This window comes from Leopardus geoffroyi, chromosome E1, assembly GCF_018350155.1.
Source record: "Leopardus geoffroyi isolate Oge1 chromosome E1, O.geoffroyi_Oge1_pat1.0, whole genome shotgun sequence".
NCBI lineage: Eukaryota > Metazoa > Chordata > Mammalia > Carnivora > Felidae > Leopardus > Leopardus geoffroyi.
The window spans coordinates 2,508,318-2,530,853 of NC_059330.1; the positions used below are offsets into that span (position 1 = coordinate 2,508,318).

Consider the following 22,536-nt stretch of genomic DNA (forward strand, 5'->3'; position numbering starts at 1 on the left):
GGGCCTAAACCGGGTGTGGCTAAATCTCGGGGCTGGACTTGAGCGGGCGGGGCGGGGCTTATTTTGGGAAACGCGCGTGATCCGAATGGAATAGGGGTTCGTCCGGCAGGGATCGGGGCCGGACCCAGTAGGTTGCACCCAGCACCCGGCACCGGGTATCCTGTTCGGCACGTGCGCTGAGGCGAGCGGCACAGGAGGAGGAGGGGCGGGGCCCGAGAGGGGGGGGACTTCGGCGCGAGGGGAGGCGGGACCAAGGGAAGGGGGCGGGGCTGGGGCGCAGGGGGGGCGGTGTTTGTGTTGGAAAATCCAACTGCGCCACGGGGCGGAGCGGCCCCCCCAGCCCCGGCCTGGGAGAGGGGGGGGCCGCTCGACCCCCTGGGAGACCTTGGGGAGCCTGAGCACCTGGGACACCCCAGAATCAGGTAACGGGGGGCCGCGGGGGCGTCTGGAAAGAGGGAAACCATCTCCGCGCAGGGGGGCGGGACGCCTGAGTCTCAGACTTGTAGAGCTGGGGGTGGACGTTTCGGTCCCTGCAAAGGCACTGCAAAGAAGATCGGGGCGCAGGACGCCAGGGTTCCCCAGAATGCAGGGCGGTGTGGGGGAAGAGCGGGCGGGCAGAAGCCTTGGGTTCGGATGTCAAGAGGGGCCTGAAAGGACTCGCAGTTCCCCTGGGGCCGGGATTTCCCCTCCGCAACACTAGGTCGGGGCGGGGCGCGACGGTGCCTAACAGAAGGGCAGGACTGAAGGTCAGAGTCTGCAGATAGGCCAGGGTGATGGCCCTCTGAGGTCGGGTGTGGTCGGGCAGGGGTGCGTCTCCGGTCCCGGGGCCACTTCGGGTCTCCCTCCAGTCCCTCCCACGGCGAGGTGTGTCGCCTCAGCTTTGACCCTCGCGCCAGGAGCGCCGGGAGCCAGCCTCCCCGCGGGAGTCTTCGTGTCCACGCACCCCGCCGCCCCTCCATCCGTGGTCCTGCTACCCCACTCTGATGCTCCTCGCCCTCGCCCGGCTCGGGCCCTGCTCCGTGCGGACCTTCCCAGCGCAGCCACGAGATGGCGAGGGCGAGACGCGCAGCCCGAGCCGCGGGAGCAAGGTGGGGGGGTGGGGGTGGGGGATGTGGCCGGCGGAGGGGCTGAAGCCCCCCGCCCGGCCAGAGAGAAAGGTGGGCCGAGGTGGGCGTCTGACTTCCTGTCATCTCGGCCCCTCACAGGAAATTGTGGGCGGGAGGGCGAAGGGCAGAGCCTGGGGAGGGGGCTGGACTCCCGTCTCCGCCTCCCTGCGCTGGAGTAAATAGTGGGGAGGGGGCACGCGGCTTGGTTACCAAGCAACGCAGATTCGCTTCCTGTCTGCTGTGGCTTGTGGCTGTGACCTGGGGGCGGGGCGACTGCGGGGAAGGTCGGGGGCAGGACGCCTCGTTCTCGGGACGGTACGAGCGGGAAGGACGGGAAGGACGGAGGGGAGGCCGCGAGCTGCGCTGCCGCCGAAGGGGGCTCGGCGGTCGTCCGGAGGGAGGCGGGACCCGGGCGCCACAAGGAGCGCAGCTCCGCCGACCTCCCGGGGGTTGCTTGCCCCGTTGCCGGAGTAACCCGAGAGCCAGACTCGGGAGCCGGATTCCCGAACTCTCGTGTCGGGCCAATCGGCTCCCGCGGAGGCCCCTGACGTCAGGGCCCTGGCAGCCAATGTGGAGGAGGCTTTATAGAGCGACAGGAAAAGGGAGAGGGGAGGGGGAGAGGTGGAGGAAGGGAGGGGGAAGCTGCTCGGGACCCGCACGTGCACTCCCACACGCTCGCGCCCACCCCCCTCCCTCCTCCGCACGCGCCCTAGTAGCCCCCTGCGCCTGCGCGGCGAGTCGCAGCTTGCAGCACTACCGCCGCACCGCCCCCCCCCCCCCCCCCCGCCCCGCATTTGAATGTGTGTTTGCAAACTAGTCCTGGGCTGCGCGCCTCAGCCCCTCGGGTTCCAGGCGTCTGGATCCGCCTGTCCCCTCTCGCTGGGTCTCCAACCACCACTGCCCAGCCTTGCGTGGGAGGGGTCGGCTACCTGTTTCCCACCGACCCCCAGCTGGCGCCCCACTCTCCCAGGTGGGCTGGGCGGAGCTGCGGTTTCCGGCCCCTTCTGCTCCGCCGGCGCCTTCCCGGGCTCTGGCTTAGGTTGCCTCCCCAGGGGGAACGGAACGGGTATCTGCGCCCCTTTGCGAGGCTTCAGTCGCTTGGGCTCAGCTGCTGTTGGCTGCGCGGGAGGGCGCTGCGGGGAAGTCCCGGCCGGCCCAGGTGACTCCCGCCGGGCCACCACGCCCCTTTTTCGCGTGGATGCCTCCTCTTTGATGCACCCCCAACCCTTCCCATCCCTAGCGTGTCTTCCCCACTCCTCCTCGTGCTCATGCACTTCCCCGGGCTCCTCTCGGGCTGTCTGTCCCGGGCTCCACTCGTCCTTCTCGGCTTCTCCCGGTTATATAACTCTTCCTCTCGCCGTGTCCTGGTTTCAACTCCACAGACTCCGCCCTGGAACGGCGCGGGGAGGGGCAGGAGAGTTGGGGACCCAGACAGGTTCCGGCTGGCGGCCGGCTGGGCCACGGGGGATCCCGCAGATGGGAGACGGAGCCCCGCGGGACCCGGTGCCCCCGCCCCCCACCTGCTGCCCCCCACCCGAGATCTCGCCCGGGAGAGAGAAGGCACAGTATCTGCGAGAGGCGTGTCGGGACTCCGTCAGAAATGTGGGTTGGGAGGTCAGGGCTGGAGGCGGGGAGGAGGAGCCGAGAAGCCCGAGTCCCTGGGGCTGGAGTGGTACTGGGAGTAAAAGAGATAAAGGCAAGCCGCCTGGGTTCCTTCTTCTTCTCCTTTTTGGGTTCCCAGAATTCCTAAGGCTATTTCCCAGGAAGCTTAGCCAAAGGCCCCTTTCCGCCCCTAGGGGTCAAAGGTCTGTGTTAGAGGTGGCCTGGGATGATGTCACCAGTGCACGTGCCCTGGGACGGTTGCCAGGCCGGAGGCCTCCTCCCCTTTCCATTCCGCCTCCCCCTCTCCCCCCCCACCTCTGCCCCGAGTCCGATTCCAACCCCGTGCCATCTTTTCCCCCTCTCCCTTCCCTTGGCCGTAGCAGCCTGCAGGTGGGAAACCCTGGCCTGGAGTTTTGTGAGGGGGGAGGGGCACGGGTGTGGTGTGGCCCAAAGACTTTGCCCCTTTGCTGGGCTACGGGAACCCGGGGTCACTTTTCCCCAGGTGGGTATGAGAACTTTCCTTCCCAGCCCCCTCCGCCCCGTGAAGGAGCCTCCCAGCAGTCTTGCGGCTTTCCCACCTGCTGCATCGCTAAGTGTCCTACTGCCCCCCTCCCCATTTTGAGTTGAAGTGGGAGTGGTCGCCAGATAGCTACTCCCAGGAGAAGAGCTGCGTGTGGTTTGTGGCGTTCTGTAGACAGCAGCTCATCTCTGATCGTAATTAGTGACACCCCAACAGTGACGAAAAGGGTCAGGAAGCAGTGTTAGACTGAAGAGTACAGGTCTTTATTCTGTGTAGGTGGGTGGGTCACTTTCCTGAGGGAGGGGGACTGGGTTGATAGTTATGACCGCCCTTCCCTATGGAGTTAAGTTCCCGGGTTTGGTTATGATCTTAGAAAAAATTGGTTTTTCTTTTAAAGTGTTTCCGAGCTTGGGCTGTCAGGTCAGACCCGGATTCTGTTCCCAGCTCTGCCACTTAGTGGCCATAGGGACTTGGAAAGGTCACCACCTCCCAGAGCCTCACATTCTTCATCTGGAAAATTTAAATATCAATACATACCTTCTTGGCTGTTGGGGAGGTGGGGGGGGGGGGATAAGATAATTTATGCAAAGCGCTTCGCAAGGTGGCGGGTGCAGAATAAATACTGAATGAAGGCTTGTTATAAAATGCTTATTATTGTGGTTAAATCGTGATAGTTATGATTTTTGTGACTGTAGTTGTTAGGCCTGGTTCCAGCCGGCCAGGACCTTAGGAGTTGGTTCTGGAGGAGTGGAGAGTCGGTCTTAATTTGGCGGGTGGGAGGGAGGGGGCTGGGGATTAGCTCCCGCTGCTTTGTGCACTTTATTTGATGAGGGCTTTAGTCAGATTTGTATTGCTTTCTTTAGGATTATTTTTCCCCCCCCTCTTGGAGAAGAAACAGCTAAGACTATTCCTCTGGCCGTGAAAATAAATAATTGTATTGTGGTTCTTGATTTTTAAGCAAGACCCCAGTCCCCTCCCATGTTCTCTGGAGCCTTTCAATTTTGCAAAGGGACTCTACAGCGGGGACGGGGCTTGGCTGAGGGGTGTGTAAAAAGGTTGGGGTGGGTGGGTGGAGAGAGACTAGTGCTGGGGGCTGGGGGGGGCGGGTAGTTAAAGGAAGAGACCGGAAGGGAGGAGGAGGGAGCCTGCTGGTGGGGAGGGAGGGAGGGGAGGAGGAGGTGGAGGAGGAGGAGGAGGAGGAGGAGGAGGAGGAGGAGGAGGAGGAGGGAGGGGGTTGGGGAGAGCCTGCTACAGTTCTTTGTTTGACTCCGGGACTCAGGGACGGGGAGGAGGAGGGAGGGAGGCAGAGGCTGCGAGCGCCGGGGCAGGCCCAGGAGGCAGAGGAGGGACCGTCTCCCCCGCCCCCCCAGCCCCCACTCCCCCCCCTGCTGCTCCCCCCCTCCCTACCCGGACTCCGGGGGCACCGCCGGGGGACAGACACCCAGCAGGTAACCCCGGCCTGGCTCGCCCTCCCTCCTCGGATTTTCCTCCACACCCTCCCGGATGACCCCTTTCCCCGATTCTGTCTCCCCGTTTTCCTCCGGCCTTGCCTCTTTTCCCTGGCCCTCCCTGTTCCATCTCCCCCACTTGGGCTTGTCGCCCGCTGGCCGCGCCGCCGTCTCGTGCAGCCCGACTCCCTTCCCCTCGCCCGACAGCCTGTGCGCCCCAGGTCTGCCCGCGGCACCTTTCGGGGCTCTGTCTCGCCGCTTCTCCTGGCTTTGCTTTCCTTCCGACCTGTCCCCTGGGGCTCTGAGTAAGGAGGCAGCCCCTGTCTTTTCCTCGCTCCCCCAGCTCCCCGCCCCCCCCCAACTCTGGCCCCCTTTCTCCTTCTAGCAGTCTCTAGGGGTGGGGAGAGGACCGGAATTTGGGGGGCCCTCCGGAGGGGCAAGGGGCTGTGTGTCGCTGGGGAAAGGGGCTGTGAGTGTGTGTGTGGGGTGGGGGTGGGGGCGGCTAGAGACCTGGCTGTCTCTCCGTTGTCCCTTTAAATGGCCCTCACATTTCTGGGGACTCATGGGGGGGAGGTGGCAAGCCGCCTGCCTGGGGGGCAGGGCCCTCGGTTTGTCCACACAATCAGGGGTGGTAATGATTTAAAGGGACAGCCTCGGTGTGGCCGCTGCCACCCTGCGCCGGCGGGAGGGGGAGCCGGCAGGCCGTGTCTGGGGAGGCTTGGCTGGTGAGCAGGGCATTTGAGGCTGAATCTGTCGAGGGGCCTGCCAGGTCTGGGACGGTGCTGCGGCTGGGACCTACGAGGAGGGGTGACAGCTCGCGGGGGCAGGGTTGGGGGCACTCAGCCTGGGCCTTCTCCCAGGCCCCATCTTTGGGTTCTCGGACTCCTCGGCCAAGAGTCCTTGAGTCCATACTACGGAGTCTGTTGGCCATCAGGTGGAGACCACCGGCCGGTGTGCAGGTCAGCTGCCCGGCTTGGGCACATTGGAGCTGGCCCTTCGGCTTCCCTTTTGTTGTTTGGCTCTGTGCACAAGAAAGCCCCAGCCCCTCCCCCAGCTCCCCCTTCCCGTCCACATGCCCCCCCCCCCCCAACACACACACACCCACCCCAGCTGTTGGACAGATGAATTACAGCCTCCGGCTTGGGGCCAGGGCTGGTGAGGGATTAAAGCTCTGGGGCTGGCCCTTTAAATGGCTGTGGGCCCCTCCCCCACTCTGGTGTCCAGACACCCCATACACACCCTGGTGACCCCCTTGGCTGCCCCTCACTCCTTCTTTGGTCTGTCGTGAGGCCTGCCACTCCCCTCTCTCTAGGCTAGACCCTTCCCAGCACATCCCCTTCCCCTACAACACAGCCACTTACACAAACACTACAGACTGCACGCGTGTGCCCGCACGCGCGCACGCACACACACACACACACACACACACACACACACACAGAGGCAAGCACACGCACACCCTCTGGTCCCATGTTCTCAACATCCCTGTCCTGGAAGGTTCCAGCCTCAAGCTTCCTTTCTGTAGCACAAGAACTTTGCCTGCCCGGCCTCCCTGGCCTGCAGCTGGCCACTACCTGGCCTATGGGGGGTGGCGGGGGGGGGGGGCCCTTCCTGGGTCAGGAGTGGCTCCTCCCTGGGGGCAGTGTCATCAGCAGCCCAGGCAGCTTGCAGCACATTGCGTCATGGAGGCTGGGGGCTGGAGGCCTGAGTCTCTGGGGCAGGGGGAAGGATGCGGGCTGGCCGGCCGGGGAATGGGGGGACTAGACTGGGAACCCCAATGTCTGGGACGTCAAGGGCAGGCAACTGTGACTAAGGAAGCAGAAACCATAGGTCTCTGAGGAGTGAGTCTGAGATAAGGGCCAGACTTAGGTCTGACCCTAGATGGACACCTGATTCTTGACCCTGGACTTAGAAGACCTAGCTTTTTGTTTCGGAGGGGAGGGAAGGGACTGGGCCTCTGTCACCTTCTCGGGCCACAGAGAGGAAGGAGGTGATGGGGAAACAGGATATGGCCTTGAGGGGTGGGATGCAAGGGAGGCTTGCGGCAGAGGCCACTTTCAGACCCAGGCCCAGAGTCAGCCGTTGTGGAGGAAGGCTCCTCCCTGCTGGGCCCGTTCATCTAGTCTGGCCACCTGTGCTGCTCGCCAAGACCTGCCTGCACCCGCCTGGGGGAAGAGGAGGGGGCAGAGTCCAGAGGGTGGGGTTGACTGGTGTCTTGATAAGGTTAGGGGTAGGGAGGAGGCTGAGCTGAAGGCTGAAGATTGCAGGCCTGGGGCCAGGATTGAGGCCGACTTGGGTGCCGACGACGTCAGGGGCAATCGGGGCTACTCTGGGCCCAGGGACTGTCAGCAGGAGAGTTCGGTCCGAAGGGGACTCATGGATTGGGTGTCCACTGTGGACGTTCACAGATGCCGTAGCACGCTCCCCTTACCCTCTGGTCCAAGGCTGCTTCCTAAAGGGGAAGGCTGGAGGACCACCTTGGGGATGGCTTTTTCTGGTTGCCATGGAAACGGGTTCTCTCATCCCATCTGACCACCAGCACCAGGCTTCTCCTCAATAAGAAGACAGGGAGCACAGGGAAATTCTCCAGCCGGGGAGACCCCACTTCTAACTGGCTTTTTTCTTTCAGGTTCCCCCAGGCACCATGCCAGCCCCGTAGTACCACCCACCCCACCCACCGTGGTCTGCTGCACCCCACCACTGGGGCACTGGTTCCAATGAGACAGGGCACATCAAATTCCATCTGGTAAGTTCTGCTCCTCAGCAACAACCCCCACCCCCACCCCCACCAGTCCAGCTCTGGACCACATGCTTGAAGAAGAGCGGTATGATCTGGATCGTGCCCACTCCTCAGAATGGTCCAGTCCAGCTCTGAGCATCCCCCCACCATGTGGTGCGGGAGTGGTTCAGCCTTCCTGGTTGCTGGAGCGCCCCTCCGTTGCCCCTGAATGGTTCAGCCCTGTATTTCACCAGCCTCTCCACTACCACCAAAAAATCTCCCTCCAGTGCTACAACTCAGTTACTTCTGGAGTTGAATTAAACTAGAGTTTGCAAGGCTGGAAGGTAGAGGTGAGATAACCTGGGGGGATTTTTCTTGGGGTGAGGGTGCCCTATAAGAGTTGGTGAACAGTGTGGTTCATGCATGGTGATTGGAAATTGATTTGGAGATACCGGAGGCCATGGCCACAACAGCCTGCTGCTGTTGCCATGGCAATCATGGCATCTCACCTTGCCTTCCAGCTCCCTTTCTGTGCCATTCTGTCCCCACTGTGCTACAGCATTTGCCTCCTCCCCCCCCCCCCCCCCCCCAAGTCTTACTTCTCTTCTGCTTCCCTCTCTCTTTGGGCCAGTTCTCTGCCTGAGGCTCTGTAGGAGAGGAGAGGATACCTAAGCCAGGGACTTAAGTTCTCTGAGTGTGTGTCGCACTGAATTTTTGAGTGGGACTGTTTTCTTCTGTGTATCTGGATTTGGCAGGATGGTTTGCACATTGGGGTGCCTCAGTGGAATTGTGTTGAATGAATGTGTTAACTGAATGAGCTTCACTGCCAAGAAAGCAATGGCTTCTGAGATCTGCTACAAGTGTCCTACCCACACCTGCTGTAGAGGACAGGAGACATTTGCGATGCTAGAGATGCTGGGGGTAGAACGGGGTGGGGGCGCAGGCAGGCTGACCCAGGAGATGGCCTGTGACGATAAAACCAAGGGAGGGAGAACAGGACAGAGGCAGAAAGAAGAGTGGAAAGAATGAGGCCCTGGGAAGAAGCCCAGTTCTTCCACTCTCTTGCAGAGTGAACTTGACCAAGTTACCTAACCTCTCTGAGCCTCAATTTCCTCATCTGTAAAATGGGTTAAAAAAAAAAAAAAAAAAGTACTTCCTAACTCAGATTTGCGGTGGGGGGAGTTTTAAAAAGGTATGTAAAGTGCTTAAGACGGTGCCTGGTGCCTACTAGTAAGTATTCACTAAATGCTAGCAATTATCATCATAATGGGAGCTGCAGGGAGCCTTGAGGATCAGCAAGGACGTTGAGGAATAGGACGGAACTTGATTGAAGGCAGACAGACGCCCAAATATCTGACTCAAACAGAAGGATCACTGATCCGGCAACAAGACGTCAGGATTCGGGAGCGGGGGGAGTGAGGCGAGGAGTCTGCGGGGTCAGCCTGCTCCAGTGTTTCCCAGACTCTGTTCGGGAACATGAAGGCAAACACAGAAGGGCATGTGCAGAGACACACGTGATCACGCAAGTGATGCAGAGGCAGACCCAGACAAAAGACCGAGACAGGAGCCAGGCAGACACACAGACAGAGACAGCCCCTCAGAGTCATGTAGACAGGCATAATGACAGGAACGCGTCAGACACAGGCACTGAAGGAGACGAGATGAGCAGATATGCAGGTGCACACAGAGACAGACACCGGGACGACCCACACACAGCCGACCTTGTCAGACACACTGGTGAACACAGCGGTCCAGTCAGAGGCAGACACAAGGCTCGCAGTGACACATAGCGGGCCGGGGCCGGCACTGTCACTCCTCGGTGGGGGGCGGGGAGGGGCCAGCAGCGGGGGAAGGCTGGGGAAGGGAATCCCGAGCGGGCGGCCTGCCCGGGTGGCTGAGTCACAGCGGCGCCCCAGCCGGCGGCCCTCCCCTCCGCCTCCCCCCTCCCCCAGGTAAGAAGCGAGCCTGTAACCCCTCGCTTCCACCGGGCGGAACGAGGCCTGGCGGGGAGCGGGATGCGGCGGGTGCCGGCCCCGGCCCCGCCTCGGCGCGTCCGCGGACTGCGTGCGGGGGGGAAGACCGTGTGTGCGGGGTCTTGTCTTTGGCCGGCATGTGAGTCTGCGTGCGCACGTCTGGCCCCTTCCCCCGCGTCCCGCGCGGCCGCAGCGGTGCGCGCCGGGGGCTCCTCAGGCCTGGAGCCCGGAGAGGGTTAAGTGGGTGTGATTGATGGAGTGGGTCTCTCTCGGGGCTCCGGGGGAGGGGGTCGGTTAAAGTCCCCGAGTCCAGAGCCCGGATGGAAGGGGCGGAGCTGGGCTTAACCGGGAGTGCCCGGATGGAGAGGGCGTGGCCTCGGCAGGAGAAGAATTAACCCTTTCTGGGCGGCCGGCCCCGGGGACTGTGGGTCGGGCGGGAGAGGCTGGGAAGGAATGTCTGCCCCAGAAGTATACCGTCCTCCCAGCCTGGCTGTGGCCGCGTGCGTCTTCCTCTCACCTGCCTTCGGGGAGTCTGTGGGTGTCTGTCTTTGTGACTGCTGCCCGTGGCCGTCCCCTCCCCTTGGTTAGTACGGACACCGGGAGTCGGGGAGGGCTATTCCTGCCCCAGAGCGAAAGTGGAGGTGAGAGTGGACCGCGAGCCGGCGCCGGGGAACAGGTGTGAGCGCGGCGTCGAGGCTGGCGGGCGCGGGGAGGGGCCGTCGTGGGGGAAGACGAGAGGGGAAATTCCGCGGGACCGGTGGTGAGCGGTGTGTGGGCTGAGTTGTGTCTGCCTCTGACTGTGTGTCTGTGTGTGTTCAGGGAGGCGAGGGCTGAGTCAGTGGGAATAGGGGAAGGTTTTGTGGGTGACTCACGCTCTCCCACCCCAAGCCTGAATCAGACCCCGAGGGAGGGCTTTGTACGGGGGGTGGATGAGGAGTCAGGCGCCCGGGTCCCGGTGAATCCGAGGTGGTTGGCGAGAGTGAATGTGTATTTAGTGCACAGGAAGTTTTTGTTCTCCAGTGAGGGCTGCTGTACTCTGAGTACCGGCGTGGGGGGTTGTGGACAAAGGTGGAAAGGGGCTGGAGGGACGGGACTCAGTGCTTTAGGGAAAGCTGAGTCAGTTCCCCGTGGGAAAGGGGAAGTGGTGGAGGGGAAGTGTCATCATCGCAGAAGGGGAAGCTGCATTTCCTGGTAGCTGGCAGCGCCTTCGGCACCGCTTCGCAAACGGGGATCTGATCCTGCGGTGCCTGAACCCCCGCCCCCCCCCCCGCCCCCCGTTAGCCCATGCGTGGTCCCGGACTTGGGTGGGGGAATGTGGCCCGGGCTACCCTTAGACCGCAGTTAAGCGCTCTGCTCGTCCCAGGGCTTTGGCAACTGACCGAAAGTCAGTGTGGTGAGCAGAGAGAGTTCGGGCAGAAACTCCGCTAGAGCCGCGGACGCCGTCCGCAGAGCCCAAGCGTTCGCAGGGCTCGGCGGGGAGTGGCGCGCCGCGACCTGTAGGGTCCGGAGCTTAGCACGTAAACAGACCATCTTGTCCTGCGGAGAGAGGACTGTTTTCACCAGAAACCCGCCTGCCCTTGCGGGCTGGGTGGAAATTTCCCCACCGCGCAGACTTCTCTCGGCGAAGGCGAACTTTCCAGCCGCCCCCAGCCCCTCGTCGCGCGCGCTCCCCCGGCTTCCTGCCCGGCGCTCGCTCCAGCTGGAGCGCTGGCCCCGCCCCCGCCGCTTTGTACTCTACGCTCGCCTCTCGCAGCTCTTTGTACTCTAGACTCTCAATGGACCGATCCCGGGAGCTGAGCCGGCTCCCTACCTGCGGGGACGCCGGGTAGGCGAGGAAGAGGCGCGGGGACGGGGATCCTGGGCTCAGGCGACAAGGAAGAACTGGGGCCGAAGGGGAGGTGCCCAGAAGGGGGGCGCTGCGCCCGTCGTGGGTCGAGGCGGCACCGACGGGAAAGGGCGGGGGGGGGGGGGGCGCCGCGAAGGAGGAAGTGAAACGGGTTCTGGGTTCTTTAAGGGAGTGGGCGGTGAGAGTGGGACAAGGGTGATGTCACCGCCTGTTGGGCCCCGCCCTCCTCCCTCCCGAAGGACCCCCCCCTTACACTTACACACGCTGCTTCCGCTGCGCAAGTAGCCACGTCACGGGCAACCCCCGAAATCCCCCCTCCCTTGGGGGGCGGGGGCCACGTGGGCCGTGGGGAACCGCGTGGCCCCGACGGGGAAGGGCATAGAGGATACGGGAGCCACGCGAGAGGGGCCACTCGGGACCGCTGTGCGCGTCTTCTCAGAAGTTGGGGGATTAAAGGGAGATTTTGGTTTTGGGGGTCGGTTGGAACTGAAGACCTAGAGAGCCAGGGGAAGTGGAGGAGCTCCGGGAACTAGGTAGGCTGGGGGCCCCGACCGTAGTTTGGGATAGGGTCAGGCGTGGGGGGGGGGGGCGGTGGTGGTGGTGGTGGAGCGCTCGGATCTCGGCGCGGGCGGGTTTGGGTACCGAAGTCGCCGTGACCGGCCAGCTCTGAGCAGTCACAGGGGGCATCCGGGGTGGGAGGTGAGGCACGGGGCGAGGTGAAGGGAGGAAAGGCAGCGACGCCTTTGTCTGCGTTGTGCCTCCGTTTGCCGTCGGCCGGTCTTAGGGCGCCGGGGCCGGGGGCGTTTCGGGCGGTCCTGCCGGGAATACCTCGGCGACTCTATGGGTGCGTGGGACTCGCGGGTGGCGCCGTCCCCCAGGCCGGCCCGAGCGTGCGACGTGCCGCCTTCACCCGCAGGGGTCCCGGGCCCTGCCTGCGCCGCCGGCCCGGGTGTCAGGTCCGGGATGGAGACCCTAGGTGGGAGCTGCGGGGTCACCCCGGGGTCACCCCGGGCCGAGCCCGTCTGACCGGCTCCGCCGCCCCTCCTCCCCCGGCCGCGGCCGGGCTAACCTCGCTCTCATTGGTCCCGGCCAGGCTGTTACTGAGGCGGAGACACGGGTGATGATTGGCTTTCTGGCGAGAGAGGAAGTCCTGTGATTGGCCGGATCTCAGGAGCTCGCCGACGCCGTGCGAGGACGCTCCCACGGAGGCCGGGTAAGCCGCCGCCGCGCTGCCCGTCCGCCCCAGTGGCTCCCGGCAGCGAGCCGCCACTGACCGGCCGTCCCGCTCCCTGCCGCTCGTCCCGGCGCCTCGCCGCTCTCCCGGGCCTCCGGGGGCTCCTTGGGCGGCGTGGCCCTCCCCTCGGGGAAAGCCAAGGCCCGACTCCCGGTGCAGATGACTGCCCGGCCGGGCCCCTGGGCCTCAGCTGTGCGCTGGCCGGCTCACGGCACTCCTTCTCCTCCTCCCCTCCGCAGAATTGGCTGTGAAGGGCCCTGGGTGGCCGTCTGGGGGCAGTGGGCACTCCTGTCAGAGCGGCTGGAGCGGGACCGTCGCCCCAGAGAGCTGGGGCAGGGGGGCCGTGCCCGATCTCCAGGGCTCCTGGGGCCACTGCTGACCTGGTAAGGGAAAGACCAGGGCTGGGTCGGCCGTGTGTATGCTGCTGGCTCAGGCTGTGCCCCCATGAAGATCTTGATCTCTCCTTGACTCAGGCTGGATGCATCGGGCAGTGGACCCTCCAGGGGCCCGCGCTGCACGGGAAGCCTTTGCCCTCGGGGGCTTGAGCTGTGCTGGGGCCTGGAGCTCCTGCCCGCCCCATCCCCCTCCTCGAAGCGCATGGCTGCCTGGAGGCAGGTGAGAACATGGGGCACCCCTCTCCCCATCTCCACTCTTTGGTCACTCTCTGGGTTTCTGCTGATCTGTGGACCCCAGTGGGGTCCTCAGCTGCTTTCCCTTAGTCTCTCAGTCCCCTCATTTCTAAGTAGGGACGGGACCACTTCATCTTGCTGCACGTTAACAGACCCCTTCTGTCTGTAGGTGCTCTGCCAGCGTCGGGCAGCCCCCACTCTCTGCTCCCCTACCCCCTTCACATGGCAGTAGCTCTGGACACCCCAACAAACCGTATTATGCTCCAGGGTGAGTATGGAATCAAAGGTGCTGTAGATGGGACGTAAGCCTGGGGCCTCAGAAGAGGTCCCCCCAGGCCTCACCAGCCCCCACAACCCCTTCTGCCCGGTAGGACCCCCGCCCCGAGACCCCTCCACGGGAAGCTGGAATCCCTGCATGGCTGTGTGCAGGCACTGCTCCGAGAGCCGGCCCAGCCGGGGCTGTGGGAGCAGCTGGGGCAGCTATACGAGTCCGAGCACGACAGCGAGGAGGCCATTCGCTGCTATCACAGCGCCCTTCGATACGGAGGAAGCTTGGCTGAGTTGGGGCCCCGCATCGGCCGACTACAGCAGGTGGGATGAGGCAGGGCCCGGGGGGCTGGGCTTGTGCCTTCTGGCTAGGCGCCCTCATCCTAACGTGTGCTTCTGCCCCCAGGCCCAGTTCTGGAACTTCCACGCCGGCTCCTGCCAGCACCGAGCCAAGGTCCTGCCCCCCCTGGAGCAAGTGTGGAACTTGCTGCACCTTGAGGTGAGATGGGGGCCGGTGGGGTGGGGAGGAGGCCCCTGGCTGGACCTGCACATGTCTCATTCTCCCTCCTTCCTTTTTGTTTTCAGCACAAGCGGAACTATGGGGCCAAGCGGGGCGGTCCCCCCGTGAAGCGAGCCGCCGAGCCCCCAGTGGTGCAGCCCGTGCCTCCCGCGGCGCTCTCAGGCCCCTCGGGGGACGAGGGCCTCAGCCCCGGGGGCAAGCGCAGGAGAGGCTGCGGCTCCGAGCAGGTACGGTCGCATGTAGGCCACGGGCCGCCGTGGGCAGGACTGGGCCGGGGTGCCGTTCTCACGCTCTCTCTTCTTCCAGACTGGCCTTCCCCCGGGGCTGCCGCTGCCCCCGCCGCCACTGCCCCCGCCGCCCCCGCCGCCCCCCCCCCGCCGCCGCCCCCACCCCTGCCTGGCCTCGCCACTAGTCCTCCATTTCAGCTGAGCAAGCCAGGGCTGTGGAGCGCCCTGCATGGAGATGTCTGGGGCCCCGAGCGCAAGGGTTCAGCACCCCCAGAGCGCCAGGTGAGCCCCAATCGATTGCCCCTCGTCCCTTAACCACAAGTCCCCCGTCCCCCGTCCCCCATGTGTCACTCGTGGCCCTTTGCCTCTCCCACAGGAGCAGCGGCACTCGCTGCCTCACCCGTATCCGTACCCGGCTCCGGCCTACGCCGCGCACCCCCCTGGCCACCGGCTGGTCCCGGCCGCACCCCCAGGCCCAGGCCCCCGCCCCCCAGGAGCAGAGAGCCATGGCTGCCCGCCTGCCACCCGTCCCCCCGGAAGTGACCTTAGAGAGAGCAGAGTTCAGAGGTCGCGGATGGACTCCAGCGTTTCACCAGCAGCAACCACCGCCTGCGTGCCTTACGCCCCTTCCCGGCCCCCTGGCCTCCCCGGCCCCACCAGCAGCAGCAGTAGCAGCAGCAGCAACAACACCGGTCTCCGGGCCGCGGAGCCGAGCCCAGGCATTGTGAGTTCCGGACCGCGGGTGGAGCGGGCGGTGCCACCCCCCCCCCCCCCCCCCCCCCCAGCAGCCGCCGACCGCCTGTCCCCTGCTTGCAGCCCGGCGCTGATCATTACCAAACTCCCGCGCTGGACGTCTCCTCTCACCAAGGCCGCCTGGGGCCCTCGGCACACAGCAGTCGGAAACCGTTCCTGGCGGCTCCCGCTGCCACTCCTCACCTGTCCCTGCCGCCCGGCCCCCCTTCGCCGCCTCCGCCGCCCTGTCCCCGCCTCTTACGCCCTCCGCCCCCCCCTGCCTGGCTGAAGGGCCCGGCCTGCCGGGCAGCCCGCGAGGATGGGGAGATCTTCGAGGAGCTCTTCTTTGGGTCTGAGGGACGCCCCCGCCCTCCCCCACCACCCCTCCCCCACCGCGAGGGCTTCTTGGGGCCTCCGGCTCCCCGCTTTTCTGTGGGCACTCAGGATTCGCACACCCCTCCGACTCCCCCAGCCACCAGCAGCAGCAACCATGGCAGCCACAGCAGCAGCCCCACAGGGCCCGTGTCCTTCCCCCCGCCTCCCTACCTGGCTAGAAGTTTGGACCCCCTTCCCCGGCCCCCCAGCCCCAATCTGAGCCCCCAGGACCCACCTCTTGCGCCCTTGACTCTCGCCCTGCCTCCAGCTCCTCCCTCCTCCTGCCACCAAAATACCTCAGGAAGCTTCAGGCGCCCGGAGAGCCCTCGGCCCAGGGTCTCCTTCCCAAAGACCCCCGAGGTGGGGCCGGGCCCCCCCCCAGGCCCCTTGAATAAAGCCCCCAGCCTGTGCCGCCCAGGGTTGGGGAGCTGCCTGCCCGAGGCCCGCGGCTCTTCGATTTTCCCCCTACCCCGCTGGAGGACCAGTTTGAGGAGCCGGCTGAGTTCAAGATCCTCCCCGATGGGCTGGCCAACATCATGAAGATGCTGGACGAATCCATTCGCAAGGAGGAGGAACAGCAACAGGAGGCGGGCGCAGCCCCCCCGCCCCCGCTGAAGGAGCCCTTTCCGTCTCTGCAGCCTCCGTTCCCTAGTGACACGACCCCGGCCGCCACTGCCACCGCCGCCCAGGAAGAGGAGAAGAAGCCACCACCAGCCCTGCCGCCACCGCCGCCTCTAGCCAAGTTTCCTCCGCCGCCCCCGCTCCCCCCACCGGCCGGCCCGGCCAGCCTGCTCAAGTCCTTGGCCTCCGTGCTGGAGGGACAGAAGTACTGTTACCGGGGGACTGGAGCCGCCCTCGCCACCCGGCCCGGGCCCTTGCCCGCCACTCAGTATTCGCCAGGCCCCCCATCAGGTGCTACCGCCCCGCCGCCTGCCTCGGCGGCCCCTAGCGCCCAGGGCTCCCCGCAGCCCTCCGCTCCCTCGGCATCTCACTTCTCTACCTCAGGCGGGCCCTGGGCCCGGGAGCGCGGGGCGGGCGAAGAGCCGGCCCCGGGCCCCATGACCCCCGCCCCGCCGCCCCCACCCCTGCCTCTGCCCCCTGCTCGGTCTGAGTCTGAGGTGCTAGAAGAGATCAGTCGGGCTTGTGAGACCCTCGTGGAGCGGGTGGGCCGGAGCGCCACGGACCCGGCAGGCCCGGTGGACACGGCGGGCCCGGTGGACAGTGGGACCGAGCGGCTGCTGCCTCCCGCCCAGGCCCGCGAGGAGAGTGGCGGGGTGGCGGCGGCGGCGGCGGCGGCGGCAGGACCAGGCGGCAGCAGCAAGCGGCGGCAGAAAGAGCACCAGAAGGAGCACCAGAAGGAGCACCGGCGGCACAGGCGGGCCTGTAAGGACAGCGTGGGTCGGCGGCCCCGAGAGGGCAGGGCAAAGACCAAGGCCAAGGCCCCCAAAGAAAAGAGCCGCCGGGTGCTGGGCAACCTGGACCTGCAGAGCGAGGAGATCCAGGGTCGCGAGAAGGCCCGGCCCGATCTTGGCGGGGCCTCCAAGGCCAAGCCACCCACGGCTCCTGCCCCTCCACCGGCCCCCGCGCCCCCTGCCCAGCCCACAGCGCCCTCGGCCCCCGTTCCCGGGAAGAAGGCTCGCGAGGAAGCACCAGGGCCACCAGGTGTCAGCCGGGCTGACATGTTAAAGCTGCGCTCGCTCAGCGAAGGGCCCCCCAAGGAGCTGAAGATCCGCCTCATCAAGGTGGAGAGTGGGGACAAGGAGACCTTTATCGCCTCCGAGGTGGAGGAGCGGAGGCTGCGCATGGCGGACCTCACCATCAGCCACTGCGCTGCTGACGTCGTGCGTGCCAGCAAGTAAGTTCCGGGAGGTGGCCCCCCCCCCCCCCCCCGCCCCCAGGCTGCTGGCCCGGCCCAGTGGGGGGCTCCCTTCCCCATCACCCTGATATTCCTGCCCTCATGTCCCTATCTTCCCCACAGGAATGCCAAGGTGAAAGGGAAGTTTCGAGAGTCCTACCTTTCCCCTGCCCAGTCTGTGAAACCGAAGATCAACACTGAGGAGAAGCTGCCCCGGGAAAAACTCAACCCGCCCACACCCAGCATCTATGTACGTATGACCCCCCTGCCATGGGTTCTGAGGCTGCGTCTGGGCCGTCAGGGGCAGTGGGGGAGGGGGCTCAGAGCCCGGGCAGGGCTCTCACCCTGGCCCCGTCTCCTTGTCATCTCTCAGCTGGAGAGCAAACGGGACGCCTTCTCACCTGTGCTGCTGCAGTTCTGCACAGACCCTCGGAATCCCATCACCGTGATCCGGGGCCTGGCGGGCTCCCTGCGGCTCAGTGAGTATGGAAGGGCAGGAGGGTGAGGGGAGGCCTCGGAGGGCCCCCATGCTTGCAGACCCCGGACCGCAGCTCTCACGAGCTATCCTCAGTCCTCCGCAGGCCCTACTTGAGGCCTTGGGCTTTCTTCCCATCACTGTGTCCCCAGCACTGGATAGAGGGGCAGGGGATGGGACCCAGGACCTGGTCAGGGTCCCTTTTGGTTTTCTTGATCGATTAGGATGAGAATACAGAGTATACAAAACCCCTGCCGGCCCACGGTTTGGGGATTTTTTTTTTAAAGTTTATTTATTTTGAGAGAGAGAGAGAGCGGGAAGGGGCAGAGAGAGGAGGGAGGAGAGAGTGAGAGTGGGGAAGGGCAGAGAGAGAGAGAATCCCAAGCAGGCTCCACACTCAGCACACAGTCTAATGAGGGGCTCGATCCTACGACTGTGAGATCATGACTCAAGCTGAAATCAGGAGTCCCAAAGTTGGTTACTTAACCCATCGAGCCACCCAGGTGTCCAGGGCTCTCTTTTTCAGCGCTTTATCGTGCAAAAAAATTTTTATCGGGCAGAATTCCAAACAAAGGTACTTACGTACAAACGGAAACCACACAGAAACGTAAAACGCAATCGTCTTGCCTCTATGTCCGTAGCGTTCTCTATACCCGTATATCCTTCCTTCCCACCACTGTTAGCGTGGAGCGTGTTCTAGGCTTGTACTTAACTAAATCTCTGGTTGGATCCAGCGGTAACTTAAGGAAACTGCCATTCATTGAGCACCTATTAAGTGCCAGGTGCAGTGCACCTGTGGCCTCACGCACACCTGAGGACTCTCCTGGAGGTGCCTCGACTCAGAGCAGCAGCAGGAGAAGAGGGGGTCGCCCTGGGAGGGCTAACCTTCCCAGCTGCGTGTGGGGCTGGGCTGAGCTCCGTGAAGCTGGGGGGGGGGGGGGGGGGGGGGGGGGGGGGGGGGGGCGGGGCGGCGGAGGAGAGGCTTGGGGAGGAAGAAGGCCCTCGCTCCCTGCCCTCCGCCCTTGCCCCGACGCCCTGCTCGGTCCTGCCTTGCAGACTTGGGCCTCTTCTCCACCAAGACGCTGGTGGAGGCGAGCGGCGAACACACGGTGGAGGTGCGCACCCAGGTACAGCAGCCTTCGGACGAGAACTGGGACCTGACGGGCACGCGGCAGATCTGGCCCTGTGAGAGCTCCCGCTCGCACACCACCATCGCCAAGTACGCGCAGTACCAGGCCTCGTCCTTCCAGGAGTCCCTGCAGGTGCGAGGGGCTGCCCGGGCTGGGGGTGCGGGTGGGGGGGTTGGGTTGCCGGGGGCGGCACTGACCCCAGCCCGCCTCCCCGCTGTGACCCAGCAGGAGGAGAAGGAAAGCGAGGATGAGGAGTCAGAGGAGCCCGACAGCACCACGGGGACCCCTCCTAGGTAGGTCCCGGTCGTCCGCCGCCTTCGTGTCCTTCCCCTTCCCTCGGCCGGCGGGTCTCCGTCAACCCGTGCTCTTTGCCCCGGCAGCAGCGCGCCGGACCCGAAGAACCATCACATCATTAAGTTCGGCACCAACATCGACCTGTCTGATGCCAAGCGGTTAGTGCGGCTGGGGGCAGGGGCGCTGCCGGACCGGCAGGGGTCGGGGGCGGCCTCTCACTTCTGTGGCACCTTCGCCACCGCAGGTGGAAACCCCAGCTACAGGAGCTGCTGAAGCTGCCCGCCTTCATGCGGGTCACCTCCACGGGCAACATGCTGAGCCACGTGGGCCACACCATTCTGGGCATGAACACCGTGCAGCTGTACATGAAGGTTCCCGGCAGCCGAACGCCAGGTGCGCTCCTCGCCCGGGCGCGCGCGAGGGGGCGGGGCTGCCGCTCCGCCAGCCAATGGGGGCCCGGGGGCGGACCGGGCGCGGAGCGCAGGCCGGGCCGCCGCCTGCCATGCCGTTCTCTGTCGCCCCCTGCAGGCCACCAGGAGAACAACAACTTCTGCTCCGTCAACATCAACATCGGCCCTGGCGACTGCGAGTGGTTTGCGGTGCACGAGCACTACTGGGAGACTATCAGCGCCTTCTGCGACCGGTGCGCGCCACCCTGGCCCCGCCAGATACACCTCCTCCCACCCCCCCAGTCCCGCCCCGTCCCTGTGGCTTCCGTCTGACCCTGTGGCCACCGCGCAGGCACGGCGTGGACTACCTGACTGGTTCCTGGTGGCCAATCCTGGATGACCTCTATGCTTCCAATATCCCCGTGTACCGCTTCGTGCAGCGCCCCGGAGACCTGGTGTGGATTAACGCGGGCACCGTGCACTGGGTGCAGGCCACCGGCTGGTGCAACAACATTGCCTGGAACGTGGGGCCCCTCACCGGTGAGAGGGCGGGGCCCGTGGGGGGTGAGCCCCGTGGGGGGTGAGCCCTGTGGGTGGCCGAGCTGAACGGCAGCCGGCTGCCAGGGAAGGGAGGAGGGCCTGGGGGCCAGCGTGGCCGCGGCTGCTTGAGATGCCTCCGTTTCCCCCTCTGGCCCCGCAGCCTATCAGTACCAGCTGGCCCTGGAACGATACGAGTGGAACGAGGTGAAGAACGTCAAGTCCATCGTGCCCATGATTCACGTGTCCTGGAACGTGGCTCGCACGGTCAAAATCAGCGACCCGGACCTGTTCAAGATGATCAAGTGAGCGCCCCACTTGGGAAGAAGCCCATCTCCACCCAACTTGGCCCCGCTCTTGTCCTTTCTGTCGGATTCCACCCCGTCTTCCTTCTTCTCTGCCCCAGACCACGTGCCCTGCACTGTACCCGCTCCCGCTCCGATGAGCTTTATTTTCCTGTGTCCCAAATAGACAAGAGCCACATGTCCACTGTGGGCGATGCCCAGGTCAGGGGCCGTGACCCCAGCCTGGAGCCGGGAGGCCCCGCCCCGCTCCGCTCCGCCGGCCTCGCCGGCCTCACGGCTCCCCTCGCCTCCCCTCCCTCTGCCCGCGCGCAGGTTCTGCCTCCTGCAGTCCATGAAGCACTGCCAGGTGCAGCGCGAGAGCCTGGTGCGGGCCGGGAAGAAGATCGCCTACCAGGGCCGGGTCAAGGACGAGCCCGCCTACTACTGCAACGAGTGCGACGTGAGTGGGCCCGCCGCGCCCTGGAGGGAGGTGCCCCCGCCGCCCCCGCTCCCCGTGACCGCCCCCCCCTCCCCTGCGCCCCGTCCCAGGTGGAGGTGTTCAACATCCTGTTCGTGACCAGCGAGAACGGCAGCCGCAACACGTACCTGGTGCACTGCGAGGCGTGCGCGCGGCGGCGCAGCGCGGGCCTGCAGGGCGTGGTGGTGCTGGAGCAATACCGCACCGAGGAGCTGGCGCAGGCCTACGACGCCTTCACGCTGGTGAGGGCCCGGCGGGCGCGCCCGGGGTCGGGTCCCGGGGCGGGGGCGGGGCTGGGGGGGCGGGGCGCGGGCGGAGCACGGCGCCCGCCCCCGCGCCTGAGTCCGCCGCCGCCGGTTTTGTCCCCGCAGGCCCCCGCCAGCGCGTCGCGATGAGGCCGGACGCCCCGCCCGCCCGCCTGCAGGGCGCCGCGGGGCCACCAGCACACGCCTGGGCTGGACCTAGGTCCCGCCTCTGGCCGGGAAGGGGGTGTCGGGCCCGGCCCTTCCGCCCCATTGGCAGCTCCCCCTCACTTAATTTATTAAGAAAAAAAGTTTTTTTTAACAAATAAGAGGAAAAAAGGAAAAAAAAATGGGAGACGGGGGAGGGGGCTGGCAGCCCCTCGCCCGCCAGCGCCTCCCCTCACCGACTTTGGCCTTTCTAGCAACAGACACAAGGACCAGGCTCCGGCGGCGGCGGGGGTCACATACGGGTTCCCTCACGCCTGCCGCCCGCCCGCCCGCCCGGCGCAGACGCTCGCGGCTCGTGTTTGTACATAGACGTTACGGCAGCCGAGGTTTTTAATGAGATTCTTTCTATGGGCTTTACCCCTCCCTCAGAACCTCCTTTTTTACTTCCAATGCTAGCTGTGACCCCCCTGTACATGTCTCTGTTTATTCACTTGGTTATGATTTTTGTATTTTCTGGGGTTTTTTTTCTTTTTTTGTTTGTTCGTTCTTGGTTGTTTTTGGTTTTTCTTTTTTTGTTCGTTTTGTTTTTTAATTTATAACAGTCCCACTCACCTCTATTTATTCATTTTTGGGAAAACCCGACCTCCCGCACCCCCCCCCCCAAGCCATCCCGCCTGCCCCTCCAGGGACTGCCCGCCGCCGGGCTCTCCCCGCGCCCCAGTGTGTGTCCGGGCCCGGCCCGTCCGTCTCCGCCCGTCCGCCCGCGGCTCCAGCCGGGTTCTCATGGTGCTCAAACCCGCTCCCCTCCCCGACGTCCTGCACTTTCTCGGACCAGGCCCCCACTCCCGACCCGACCCCGACCCCGCCTGAGGGTGAGCGACTCCTGTACTGTAGGGGAAGAAGTGGGAACTGAAATGGTATTTTGTAAAAAAATAATAATAATAATAAATAAATAAAAAAAATTTAAAGTTTTAAAGAAAGAACTATGAGGAAAAGGAACCCCGTCCTTCCCAGCCCCGGCCAACTTTAAAAAACGTGGACCTTCCCCTCACACCCCTCCCTCCCCCACTTTTCTTTTTAAGCGTGAACCAGCCCAGGGCCAGGGCCTCACTGGGGCAGGGACACCCCGGGATGAGTTTCTCTGGGGCTTTATTTTCGTTCCGTCGGTGGTTTTTTTTCTCCCACGCTGGGGCTGCGGAGGGGTGGGGGGTTTACAGTCCCGCCCCCTCGCACTGCACTGTCTCTCTGCCCCAGGGGCAGAGGGGTCTTCCCAACCCTCCCCCTATTTTCGGTGATTTTTGTGTGAGAATATTAATATTAAAAATAAAATCCGAGAAAAACATCCGGTTTGGATACGGTGCTGGGGCTAGCGGGGCGCGCACTTGCGGGGGAGGGCTGCCCGGCCGGGCCTCCCGCGCAGACCCCGGCGGGGCGAGCCCCTCCCCGAGGCGCCTGTGGAATGTCCAGCGCGCCGGTCCGCTCCTCG

The 22,536-nt window shown here is 64.7% G+C and overlaps 1 protein-coding gene across 1 annotated transcript; it reads left to right on the forward strand.

Annotated features, from left to right (window-relative positions):
* Positions 1–286: 286 nt before the first annotated feature.
* KDM6B (lysine demethylase 6B) lies at positions 287–22,392 on the forward strand. Its single transcript, XM_045487335.1, is given in 26 exon segments — positions 287–422; positions 7,306–7,422; positions 12,308–12,427; positions 12,688–12,831; positions 12,922–13,063; positions 13,247–13,345; positions 13,449–13,668; positions 13,751–13,843; positions 13,930–14,091; positions 14,171–14,227; positions 14,230–14,373; positions 14,468–14,815; positions 14,908–15,592; positions 15,595–17,053; positions 17,177–17,303; positions 17,427–17,532; positions 18,585–18,790; positions 18,887–18,951; positions 19,039–19,110; positions 19,197–19,345; positions 19,481–19,595; positions 19,694–19,881; positions 20,042–20,183; positions 20,496–20,622; positions 20,712–20,882; positions 21,012–22,392. Coding segments are annotated over 22 exon segments (4,896 nt in total). The 5' UTR covers positions 287–422; positions 7,306–7,422; positions 12,308–12,427; positions 12,688–12,831; positions 12,922–12,926; the 3' UTR covers positions 21,036–22,392.
* The last annotated feature ends 144 nt before the right edge of the window (positions 22,393–22,536 follow it).